General features: G+C 35.3%; 2 protein-coding genes across 3 annotated transcripts in view; one reads left to right on the top strand and one right to left on the bottom strand.

The window, feature by feature from the left end:
* The window catches only part of LOC107707629 (lens fiber membrane intrinsic protein-like), a 13,578-nt gene extending 7,262 nt beyond the window's left edge, over positions 1-6,316 (top strand). Inside the window, exons 2-5 of one of the 2 annotated variants that reach the window (XM_016511705.1) lie at positions 3,179-3,371; positions 5,518-5,667; positions 5,746-5,872; positions 5,953-6,316. In XM_016511705.1, coding sequence (XP_016367191.1) covers positions 3,197-3,371; positions 5,518-5,667; positions 5,746-5,872; positions 5,953-5,995 — 495 coding nt within the window. In that variant the 5' untranslated portion in view covers positions 3,179-3,196 and the 3' untranslated portion in view covers positions 5,996-6,316. Of the gene's footprint in view, positions 1-3,178; positions 3,372-5,517; positions 5,668-5,745; positions 5,881-5,952 lie in introns of both variants that reach the window. The other variant, XM_016511704.1, reaches the window with a different exon arrangement.
* Positions 6,317-7,380: 1,064 nt separating this feature from the next.
* LOC107707623 (free fatty acid receptor 3-like) lies at positions 7,381-11,657 on the bottom strand. Its single transcript, XM_016511698.1, has 2 exons — positions 11,559-11,657; positions 7,381-8,316 (listed from the first exon to the last, which is right to left on the bottom strand). Exons 1-2 carry the CDS (start codon positions 11,655-11,657, stop codon positions 7,381-7,383), a joined length of 1,035 nt encoding a protein of 344 aa, XP_016367184.1.
* Positions 11,658-11,660: the final 3 nt, after the last annotated feature.

The raw sequence follows: 11,660 nt of genomic DNA, 5'->3' as shown, positions 1-11,660 counted from the left end.
AATACATCCTTGCTATATTTTCACTAATATATAATGCTACTGCATTTTAAATGTCTCTTAAGTGCCCAGGTACTTTTTGGGACACAACATTAGATCTATAATAAAGACTGTTATTCAGCAAATATGGTTGCTTCAGCAGTGTGCTTTGGGCCTTCATCATGTCAAAATGTGATTCATCTTTTTCTCATTGTTTATTTCTAGGTTTGGCATCATTGATTTCCCTTTTATCCTGAAAAGTGGCTCAGTTTTGATGAAACACCCCATGTTCCTGTTCTTTTAGATGATACAATTTTCCATCCTCAATCAAATTTACATTTGTGACCCTAGACCACAAAAGCAGTCTTAAGTCGCTGGGGTATGTTTGTAGCAATAGCCAACAATACATTGTATGGGTCAAAATTATAGATTTTTCTTTTATGCCAAAAATCATTAGGATATTAAGTAAAGATCATGTTCCATGAAGATATTTTGTAAATTTCCTACTGTAAATATATCAAAACGTAATTTTTGATTAGTAATATGCATTGCTAAGAACTTAATTTGGACAACTTTAAAGGCAATTTTCTCAATATTTCGATTTTTTTGCACCCTCAGATTCCAGATTTTCAAATAGTTGTATCTCGGCCAAATATTGTCCTATCCTAACAAACCATATATCAATGGAGAGCTTATTTATTCAGCTTTCAGATGATGCATACATCTCAATTTCAAGAAATTGACCCTTATGACTGGTTTTGTGGTCCAGGGTCACATATGAAACACAATGTCCCAGGCAATGTTGTGCAATCATGCAGAAGCTTCATGTAGAGTATTATGTTGAAATGCACACATTGAACAAGGTCTGCAGAAGTTTAGAATGGGTGTTTACACCGATTTAATCTGCAGGATATTTAAGCATTAGTCATATCACAACATGCATAGGCTATGTGTAGTTTATATCTTAAAAATATTATTCAACATTTTATATACAGAGTTTTCACATATTTAGCCTATCTAACTGTTTATGCTAGAGCGCCCTCTGTGGCAATACTGAGAATGCAACATACTTGTGTCACATTATGAATTGCACTTTTCAAAAGCAACCATGTATAAAATGAAGCTTGTATAGTTTGAAGCATCTGCATTCAGGCTCTTATGTAGAGATCCTAATGATAGCTGGTCATTTCTCCAGGTGTTACTGTAGTTTTGGTACACACTGGACACACTGTTTGTTGTCCCGTGCTGTTTTGCATGAATGAGTTTGTTGTCCAGCTCTATTGCTACATGTTACATATTGTTTTGTGGCATTGCAGTTTGGTGTTGTGTTTCTAACTATTTGCTTAATGGTGTTTAGTCCTTCCTGTGAAGTATAGCCTAATGATGTCACATGTTCCGATGTACGAGTAACTGATGCTGTTTAGCTTGTGTAAACTGTGGTGTGAGGACTGTGAAAACATAGGAAATTGCAAATGCATGTACAACCGTGATGTCAATCTGGCTTTGTGAGCAATAAAACTTCCGAGTGATCAATGCACACTACATTTGCTTTTCATAAAGGAAATGCAAAATAGTAAAAGAATGTAAAATAGCCTATTTCTTAGCTTCTGTGTAAATGAATCGGAGCTGTTGATATGACAGCTGTGCACAACATATAATACTTAAAATCAGATGTATGCATTTGACACATGCTTTTATCCAAAGCAACTTATTGGATTCTGCATACTCATTTGTATTAGTTCATGCATTCCCTGCGAATCGAACCCATGGCCTTTATGTTGCTAACACCATGCTGCTGTTTGAGCTAAATATAGGCCTATGTATGGAATACAAGGCCAATTATTGAATTGACATTGATTATAGGCTACAATTACAATTCACTATAGAAATATTTTGATGATGTCATCACTGTTACATTTTAAATACTGAACATTCTACTAATGTAAGTCGGAAGTATGTTGTCAGACTTTAATCTTACAAACTATAGGCCTACAAAGAAAATAAATGAACTGTTTTATATTAAGAAAACGCAGGCTATTTTATAATTTTTTTCATATTTTGGCATTGTGACAATTAAGCATATTTAGGTTAAAAAAACAACATATTGGAGACGGTTGTTTCTCCCGCTCCCTCCTTCCCAGACTACACGCTCACGCAGGTTGCCAGATTGAGGACAATCAACAGGAACGATTGACAACAGCAGGCGACGAGCCTTTAACTTTGTTGTTGAGTTGATATATCGGTGTTTATATTCCTCTGGTCATCGAGTTTTGTAGATGGATGCTGATGCTTTTTAGGTCGGGTTGAATCTGTGATATCTGACCCAGTTGATTTGCTGGCTTCCATGACTGCAATACGGTGTGTTTTCCGCCAACTGGCAACCCGTCAAAATCCTATTGGTTAAACTGGCAGTGGGCGGAGTCACACAGACCAAAACAAAAATAGACATAGCGACACAGAACACACATTACTATGGAAGTGCATTTCCGCCACTGAATAAAATTTTTTAAAGTAATTGCGACTTTTTATCTCGGAGTTCTGACTTATTTTCTGACTCGCAATTGTGTGTTATAAATAAAGTTGCAATTCTGAGAAATAAGGTCAGAAATGCTATAAACTCACAATTATGATTTTTTTTCTTGCAATTCCGAGTTTTTATCTTGCAGTTGTGACTTTCTTCTCAGAATTGCGAGTTTATATGTGAGATATAAACTCACAATATTGAGAACATATCAGTCAGAATTGTACTTTATAACTCGCAATTGCACAATTTTCTCACAATTCTGAGAAAAGTCATTTCACAGTAGAAAAAAACAGTAGAAAAAAGGCTGTAGCATTGTTTTTCGGAGAAACAAGTATGTAAACTTGTTTCCTAAATGTCTGAAAACATTATATTAAACATATTATGGTATATTTATGCTTTAGTACAGTCCAAAAATGTTTACATACAGCACCTTTAACATCCACTGAAACTTTCCACTCCACAAAAGTGGAAAAAGGTTCTTTAAATTATTACAATTTTCTCCAAACTAAGAAAAAAAAAAAGATTTTAAGAACGATTTATTGAAAGATTCTTTGGGGAGACAAAAATGGTTCTTTTGGAACCTCTGTTTTTAAGAGTGAAGGGTATGTTCTTGACCTGTGTATATTGTGCATGATGGAGCATCTCTGTGTGTGTAATTGACTGTAATGTGTCTGTCAGTGCGTTTAGTTCCTCAGGATGTACAGCTTTATGGGAGGGGGCTTATTCTGTGCCATCGTGGGCAACATCCTGCTGGTGGTCTCCACGGCGACGGACTACTGGATGCAATACAGACTGTCTGGCAGCTTCACTCACCAGGGCCTGTGGAGATACTGCATGTCTGGCAAATGCTACACGCAGACCGACAGCATCGGTGAGTGCCAGACATTATTTATTTCACTGACTGTGTTCAAACATGTTTCCCAAACACACACGCTCTCTCATTAGTCAGAAAAAACACTTAGTCTCGCCCCAAATTCATGCACATAAACTGTGAAAAATGATTTTTCGAAGTTTTAAATAAAACAAAGATTATTGGAGTACATTTTACAAGTTTTTCTGCTTTAAAATTTCATGTTTAATTCCATGTGTTACTTGCCGTTTCTGAGTAAAAAAAAAAAAATAATCCAGTATATGTATATATATATATATATATTGGCCTGAAAATTACAATTTTACAATTCCCTGATATTTCTAGGTTTTCCATGATGGTAACTTGGTTATTTAAAAAAAAAATAAAAAATACAAAATGCACCTAGTAAAAAGTTGAATATTCAACATATTTTAATTAATCTGTCAGCATTTTTTACTTGCCTTTTTTTTTTTTCAAATAAACAAACAAAATGTGTTCTTTTCTTAATAGAAACATATTATTATTATTGTTATTTTAATATGTTTACTATAATTTTTCTTAATGTAAAAATAAAAGACCTTTAAAAATTTGACTATACAAAGGGAAAAAAAACTTCCTGCTGCCAGCTGGTGGCACTATGACTATAAATTAATATTGGCATGTAAATGTCTTCAGGCCAGAAGTTTTTTCAAACATGTGAAGTCTGGTGCAGATTAAACATGGTATGTTTGAGTTAGTTCAAAGCATGATGTATCCTGTTGCCAACAGGTGGCGCTATGATTATAACTGAAGATTGGCGTTTAGATGTCTTCAGGCCTGGAGTCTTATCAAATGTGTGAAATTTGGGGCAGATCGGACATTGCATGTTTAAGTTAGTGTAAAACAAGTCATTTTCTGTTGCCAGCAGGTGGTGCTATGATTATAACTGAATTTTGGCCTCTAGTAGGGCTGCACGATAAATTGCATGTGATTATCATGCGCATCTCGTCAGTAAAGCCGGTTCTGTGATTAGTAGTAAATCTCCATCACGTGCGTTCAGATGGAGCGGCATTTAATACACAGAGCCATAGTTCGCTGACAAGCTACGCAATATCGCGTTCATAATCGAATACGATTCATCTATGATGAACGCGATATTGCGTATCTTGTCAGCGAACTACGGCTCTGTGTATTAAATGCCACTCCATCTGAAAGCAGGTGAAGGGAGATTTACTACTAATCACAGAACTGGCTTTATTGACGAGATGCGCATGATAATGTTCAGGACAGCACTCCTATGAAACGTATGAAGTTTGGGGCAGAGTTGGCGAAACATCGAATTTGTCACGCCGGCACAGACACGCCATTCAATGAAAACTCAAGATCTTCACAATTTAACATCGCAAAGGCCTTTAGACTAGACTGACCAAATATAATGTTGATGTCATTAAATCTCTCGGAGGAGTTCGTTACAGCGTAAAACATGTCGCTTCCTGTTGCCAGCAGGTGGCGCTTTGACTGACTGAATATGGGCTTATAGATCTCTTCAGGACAGGAGTCTTGTCAAACAAATCGAAATTTGTCAGGCCCTTCAACGGACACACCCTTAACTGCACAATTTAACATCACAAAGGGCTTTAGATTACACTGACCAAATTTAGTGTTGATCTGTTTAAATCTCTAGGATGAGTTCGTTTAAATACAATGCCTGAAAATGGCAAAAATGGCACAAAACTTGCAGAGAAAATTCAAAATAACAGACTTCCTGTTGGTTTTCGGACTTCATACCAGGAGACTTTTTTGTAGGTATTGGTGTGTTACATGTGTCCACCAAATTTTATGCATGTATCAGAAACATAGCTCGAGAGGCACTTCGTTGAAATTTTATAGGTGGCGCTATTGAGCCATTTTGCCACACCCACTTCTGAAACCCATATCAGATGTAAATTTTCGCCCCTTCTGACGCGTGTGCAAAGTTTCATAAATTTTTCAAGCATGTTTAGGCCCTCAAAAATTAGATTCATTTTGGAGAAGAAAAAACCTCCTTCCAAAGATAAAGCCTGCAGTTTCCCCAAATTTGCGAAGTTCAGTGGAAATCATTGTTAAAAAAAGTCCTTACATGTTTCTCCATCAGTCTGAGCGAAACTGTCCATGTGTCTCTTTGTTTCTCTCTTTGTCTTAATTGCAGCTTACTGGAACGCGACCCGGGCCTTCATGATCCTCTCAGCGATGTCGTGTTTTGCGGGAATCATCACAGGGATCCTCTCCTTCGCTCACTTCTCCGCCTTTGAGCGATTCAACCGTTCCTTCACTGCGGGGATCATGTTTTTTATCTCCAGTAAGTCTTTTCTTTGCTTATACAGGTAGATAATGAACACAAGAAATCGTCTGAACTTTTCATTTTTGTCTCCTCCAGCGCTCTTTGTTTTGCTCGCTATGGCCATCTACACCGGCGTGACGGTCAACTTCCTTGGGAAGCGTTTCGGCGACTGGCGTTTCTCATGGTCCTACATTCTGGGCTGGGTCGCTCTGCTCATGACCTTTTTTGCAGGTCAGTACAGGTGGATTTTTTTTTTGTTTGATCTCCAGCAAGTCTTGTTCATCTCATGGAACGTGTGTTTTGTTTTTGCAGGTATATTTTACATGTGTGCCTACAGGATGCATGAATGCTTCAGAGTGGCCAGCCCTCGCTAAAACGCAAGAGAACGTTTTCGAGAAACTCAAGCAAACACTCAAGTGTCTAAACATGTATATACAGGTGTTTGGTAATCTGATCCCACTTAAAAAAGTACCAGTGCAAGTTGGCAGAAAGATAAAATATGCCACGTTCTGATTCTGCAGGTTTTCCCTCAGGATTTCTTTAGTCTCTATCCCAACAGATGCACATTTAAGATTAAAAATAAATCACACAATCCTGAATAAAACTGAATCACTGTTCATGCACAGAGAGACCAAATCTCAAATAAAATCTCAGATTATTCTCATCATTCGATGTCATTCTGTTTATTTATTGACTGACATTAATTAGTGAAGGAAGGCCAGAATTGTGGCTGGTAATTTGACATTTCTATGACTATATTGAGGTTTTAACGGCAATTACATTTCAAAATTCCCCGATATTTTTAGGTTTTCATGATGGTGGAAACTCAGTTATTTAAAAAAAAAAATTATTCAGAATATTTTAATGAAACACTTTCATGTCACTGTTAATTTAGAAATAAACATACAAAAAACTTTACTAATATTATTATTATATATTTTTAATTAATAGTATTGTTTGATTAATTTTTTATATAATTTTTTATTTTTGTAGATACATTTTAAAATTCCTTGATATATTATTCAGATTTTATTGACAACATCCATAATTTAGCTATAGGAAAAAGTTTAATATTGATAATATTTTGGTGAAACTCTTCACATTTTGGCATTTAATTTAAGATTTCTACGACTTTATTAAGATGCATCACATTTTCTTAATAATATCCATAAACTGACCAGGAAAAAAGTTTAATATTAAGAATAATTTTGTAAAACTCTCAACATTTTGGCAAGTAATTTGGCATTTCTATTACATTTTCAGGCTTAAAAATTACAATTTTAAAATTCCCTAGTATTTAGGTTTTCCATGATGGTGGAAATAAAATAAAAATAAATTCCAAAACCACCACAGGAAATGGTTGAATATTCAGAGTATTTTAATGAAACTCAGCAAATCAGCAAATCAGAATGATTTCTGAAGGATCATGCGACACTGAAGACTGGAGTAATGACGCTAAAAAAAATTCAGCATTGCGTCACAGAAATAAATTACATTTCAAAATATATTGAAATAGAAAACAGTTGATTTAAATTGCAATAATATTTCAGATTTTTACTGTATACAGCCTTGGCGAGCATAAGAGACATAAAGAGATTTAAAATTCTTAACAACCCCAAACTTTAGAAAATAACTATAATACATGTATCAATCCTTAAATAATGAATGAATATTTAAAGTTATTAAATTAATACAAAGATCTTGCAATTTGCATGAAGTCATAACTGATGTTCATTTTGCCACAATCCCAAGTTCAGTTGCACTCTTTTTGGTCTTCTTATGTCTAAAACACCACCTCTTAAGTAAAGAAACAGTTTTGCTTTCACGGAAAGTGGAGGAGGAGAAGTAAAACACGAACGGATCCAGACAGGTGTTGAGGGTGGTGGGCAGGAGCGTGTAGTACCTCCACGATGGGCTGTTGTTGCTGCTGAAACCCACCAGATGGGACGAGTTGTAGGGTAAAAAACAGAGTAAAAAGATGGTGAGTGTGCACAACGCCATGCCAATGGCCCTTTGCTTTTTCTCTTTACTTATATGAGGCCTGCTGTACAGGATGTAGATGCAGTTGATATAGCAGAAGATACAAACTAAGAGCGGCAGTATGTATAGAACCATAAACATTTCGAGTCGAACTGGTAGCAAGATCTTCTTTTGCTTCTCTGTGAAGTTTTCATAGCAGACCGTTTTGGGAAGGGTGGCGTTCAGATCTGGCATGTGGACAGTGATGAATACGATGCTGCAATGGGCAGCGCTGACCAGCCAGATGATGACACTTCCTGCTGTGGCGTAAAGCGGCTTACGCAACAGTCTGTACTTGAATGGAAACCCCAGCCCTATGTAGCGGTCAATGGCTATAGCCATGAGCAACAGGGAGCTGGTGTAAATGGTGGTGAAAAAGACATAAGAGGCAACGGAGCACAGGGTCTGGGATAAATACCATTTCATGCCAACGGCGGCTTCGTACATCTTGAAGGGCAGAAAGAGAAGGAAGACCAAGTCAGAACCCGTCAGGTTGAAGAGCAGGATGTCATTCGGACTGGGTTTGTCACCCAGTTTCTTAAAGAACGTGCAAATGGCCAGCAGATTGGCAGGAAGGCCGATCAGAAACGTCAGGATGTAGACGGCTAAAATCACCCAGTGGTTTATCATTTTGCACTGGAATGGACTCTGAAAAACATCAAAATGAGATTTATCCAACAAAGTAAGCCAAAGGTGCTTAAAAGGTTCTTCACAGAGATGCCATAGAAGAACCATTTTTGCTTCCACAAAGAACCATCTCTTTCTTACCCTTTTATAATCTGAAGAACCTTTCGCCACAGAGAACCTTTTGTGAAACAGGTTCTTCAGATGTTAAAGGTTCTTTATGGAACCATTTAGACAAAAAGGTTCTTTTATGGCATCGTGAAGCACCTTTTTAAGAGTGTGTGGGCGAGACTTCCGGTTAATTAGCTGCTATCAGGAAATAACAACATGCAGTAAATGGAAAAACTGTTTGCATTACAAACCAGTGTGTTCAGAATTAAGATAATACCAATTTGAAATATCAAGCAGCAAATAAAGTGCTTTTGTACAGCTAAAAATAGCTGGGAGGCAATGAGACCGGAAGCAAGACCCATAAAATTTACAAATGGCCGCACCCATAATTGATTTAGCCAACACTAATAAACAGCTATAGTGGTTTACAAATGTATTTTGAAGTCAATGTAAGTCTGAAAAAATGTCTGAAACCATGACTTGCATGCACAGGAAGTTGCACTGAAAAAGTAAAACATATAAGATAAAATAATAATAAATACATTTAAAAAAAAAACGATGCTATTTAGTTTTATCTAATAAAATGTATTTATATTTTTCAATGCAATTTTCTTTGAACACTAATGAACAGCACTACAAATCTATTTAAACATTAAAGTCATTAGATAACAAAACCAATTATTTTAATTTAATCTTATAATTTATTTGTTCAATGCAACATCCTATGCATAATCAGTAAATATCTGAATATGAAATTCACACTTACAATTGTCTTAAAAGGCATTGTATTGCATAACAAGCCTGTGGCTCAGTGGTAGAGCATTGCGTCAGCAGCGCAAAGGTCGTGGGTTCAATACCCAGCGAACACACATACTGGTAAAAAAAATGTATAGCCTGAATGCACGGTAAGTTGCTTTGGATAAAAGCAAAAATTTAATTTAAATTTATTTTACTTTTTCAATGCAACATCCTGTGTGTGATGATAATCAGTACCCATTTGTTCTTGTTTTCTAAAAAAGTAACACTAATTAATTAACAGCCAGAATGCCCTGAAAATATATTTGAACTTGAAAGTCACACTTGTCTTAAAAGGCATTGTATTAGATAACAAAACCAAGTGGCTTGGTTTATTAAATTTTTTGGTTTATTGTATTTTATTATTATTTTATAATATTTTTATTCACTTATTTTATTTTATTATTTGCTTTTTAATGCAGCATCCTGTGTGTGATCAGTACACGTTTTTCTAAGTATTTTATTTTTTTTTACAAGTTTTATAAGTATTTCATTCAGATTTTTTAAAAGTGTGGCTTAAGTGTCCAAATTCTTACAGTATATTTGTTTAAAATAGATAGGCCTAGTTGTTTCGACACAAGGGAAATGACTAAATTCACTAATATGAAAACTGCCTTACCACAAGCGTCTGTGTGTTTCCCGGTGTCTTCTCAGATTTAGTCTGATTTGGTTGATTTCCCTGTGTTATTCCTACAGATATTCCCTGAGAATAGCCATATTGAGCACAGTTCATTGAATAGGGTGTTTAAGAATTTAAATACTGCAAGGATACGTGACTGTTTGGTGTATTTGGACAGCTAAAGTTTAACTAACATGCAAAACACTTATTGCATCTGAATTTGGGAAGCGTGTATAATATCTGAATTCGTTGGAGTGCAAACAACATGCAAACCTCAGTGTAAACAAACATGCATCATAACGTGTTTACACACTTACGGTTACCTTTCGACAAACACATAGGCTAGGCCTACTGTATGGATAAAAGTTAGGCTACAATAAATGATATTTAGTTTTTGTATTGGGAGTATTTTGACATGAAACATTAATTTTTTGTCAATGCTTGTAAAACTGAAAGTATATAATAATTACAATTATATAAACTAGATAAAAGAGTTCGTCAAGACAAACTTTAAGTTGGCTTGAGAAAGCCGGACCAGAAAGTTTGAAAAAGTTTGAAAAGTTTAAAAAGTTTAAAAAGTTTAAGGAGTTTAAAAATTTTTAAGTTTGATGGTTTTCAGTCTGAAATAGTTTGAAGTTTAAAGTACGTTTAAAAGCTTAAAGTTTGAAAGTTTTGAAGGCAATACATTCTGTCAGTCTGAAGAGCTGGGCTGAGTTTGGAGTCTGTAGAGTTAAAGCTCCTAGGAGGAGAATGAGTTGATAATTTAGGATCAGAAGAATAATAATAAGTTTAAATAGCATTTCAGTAAGTTGGCTTTCACAAGTCAACTTAATAATAGTTATTTTGGTCTTACATTTACATTTAGTCATTTAGCAGACGCTTTTATCCAAAGCGACTTGACGACAACAGAAGCAATCAAAAGTAAGAAAGTAGCCTAGGTCTTACCGTTTAACAGCAGAAGTTCCCTTAAGATTCACAATGACTTTTCCACAGCTATATCAGCATGAAGGATCATAGAAAAGTTGTCCAGTATGTCAAAGTTTATTTATGTTTCACACCTCTCAGTCTCAAGTATATATAGCCATCCGTTTATGAGATAAAAAAGATGATGATCTCATTCTGAACTTTTGACTTCTTGAATCTAAATGATAGTCATCAAGGGTTTTTCCATACAACCTTTTTTTTTTTTTCAACTGAATAATTGTTGATGTCTGCAAGGGTCAGACATTTTATAATAGGCTATTCCTATGTTTAATATTTAAAAAGTGCACTTTATCTAACATTTGACATCAGTTTTAATCACATTACTTAACAAAGCCTTTAAAGAAGATCGGTAAGATTCAATTCAAGTATATTTGTATAGCGCTTTTCACGATGCAAATCGTTGCAAAGCAGCTTTACAGAAAATTAAAGTTTCTACATTATATTTAGTAATAGCTTATCAGTGGTGACTGTCTTGATGTCCATATGGCAGACATGTAGGGTTAAAATCAAGCAGTTAGTTAATGTCATGTAATCAAATACAAAATTTGGTAGTTTTGCATGTTGTCTGAGGGTTGGCATCATCTGAGGGATGTCGAGGAACGTCCACATATTTTTATTAAAGAAGTTCGTCCAATATTTGCATCTTTGTTTATTATTGTACACTTAGAAATGCATATTTGATTAAATATTATAGATGTCAATAAATAAGACATATAATTAAAATATATATATATATAATAATTTAAATAATGTTTACTTGTTGCAACTTGGAGCGTTTGGTTGCGTATCGCCATGGTAACTGCAGACGCCTCAACATCGCGTCGTCTGATTGGTCGCTGTGTGTCTTCACGTTCATGAT

The sequence above is a fragment of the Sinocyclocheilus rhinocerous genome, unplaced genomic scaffold (genome assembly GCF_001515625.1).
Source record: "Sinocyclocheilus rhinocerous isolate Xijiao unplaced genomic scaffold, SAMN03320098_v1.1 scaffold235, whole genome shotgun sequence".
NCBI lineage: Eukaryota > Metazoa > Chordata > Actinopteri > Cypriniformes > Cyprinidae > Sinocyclocheilus > Sinocyclocheilus rhinocerous.
Note: the sequence above shows the minus strand (reverse complement) of the source record. Positions and strands in the feature narration are given on the sequence as shown.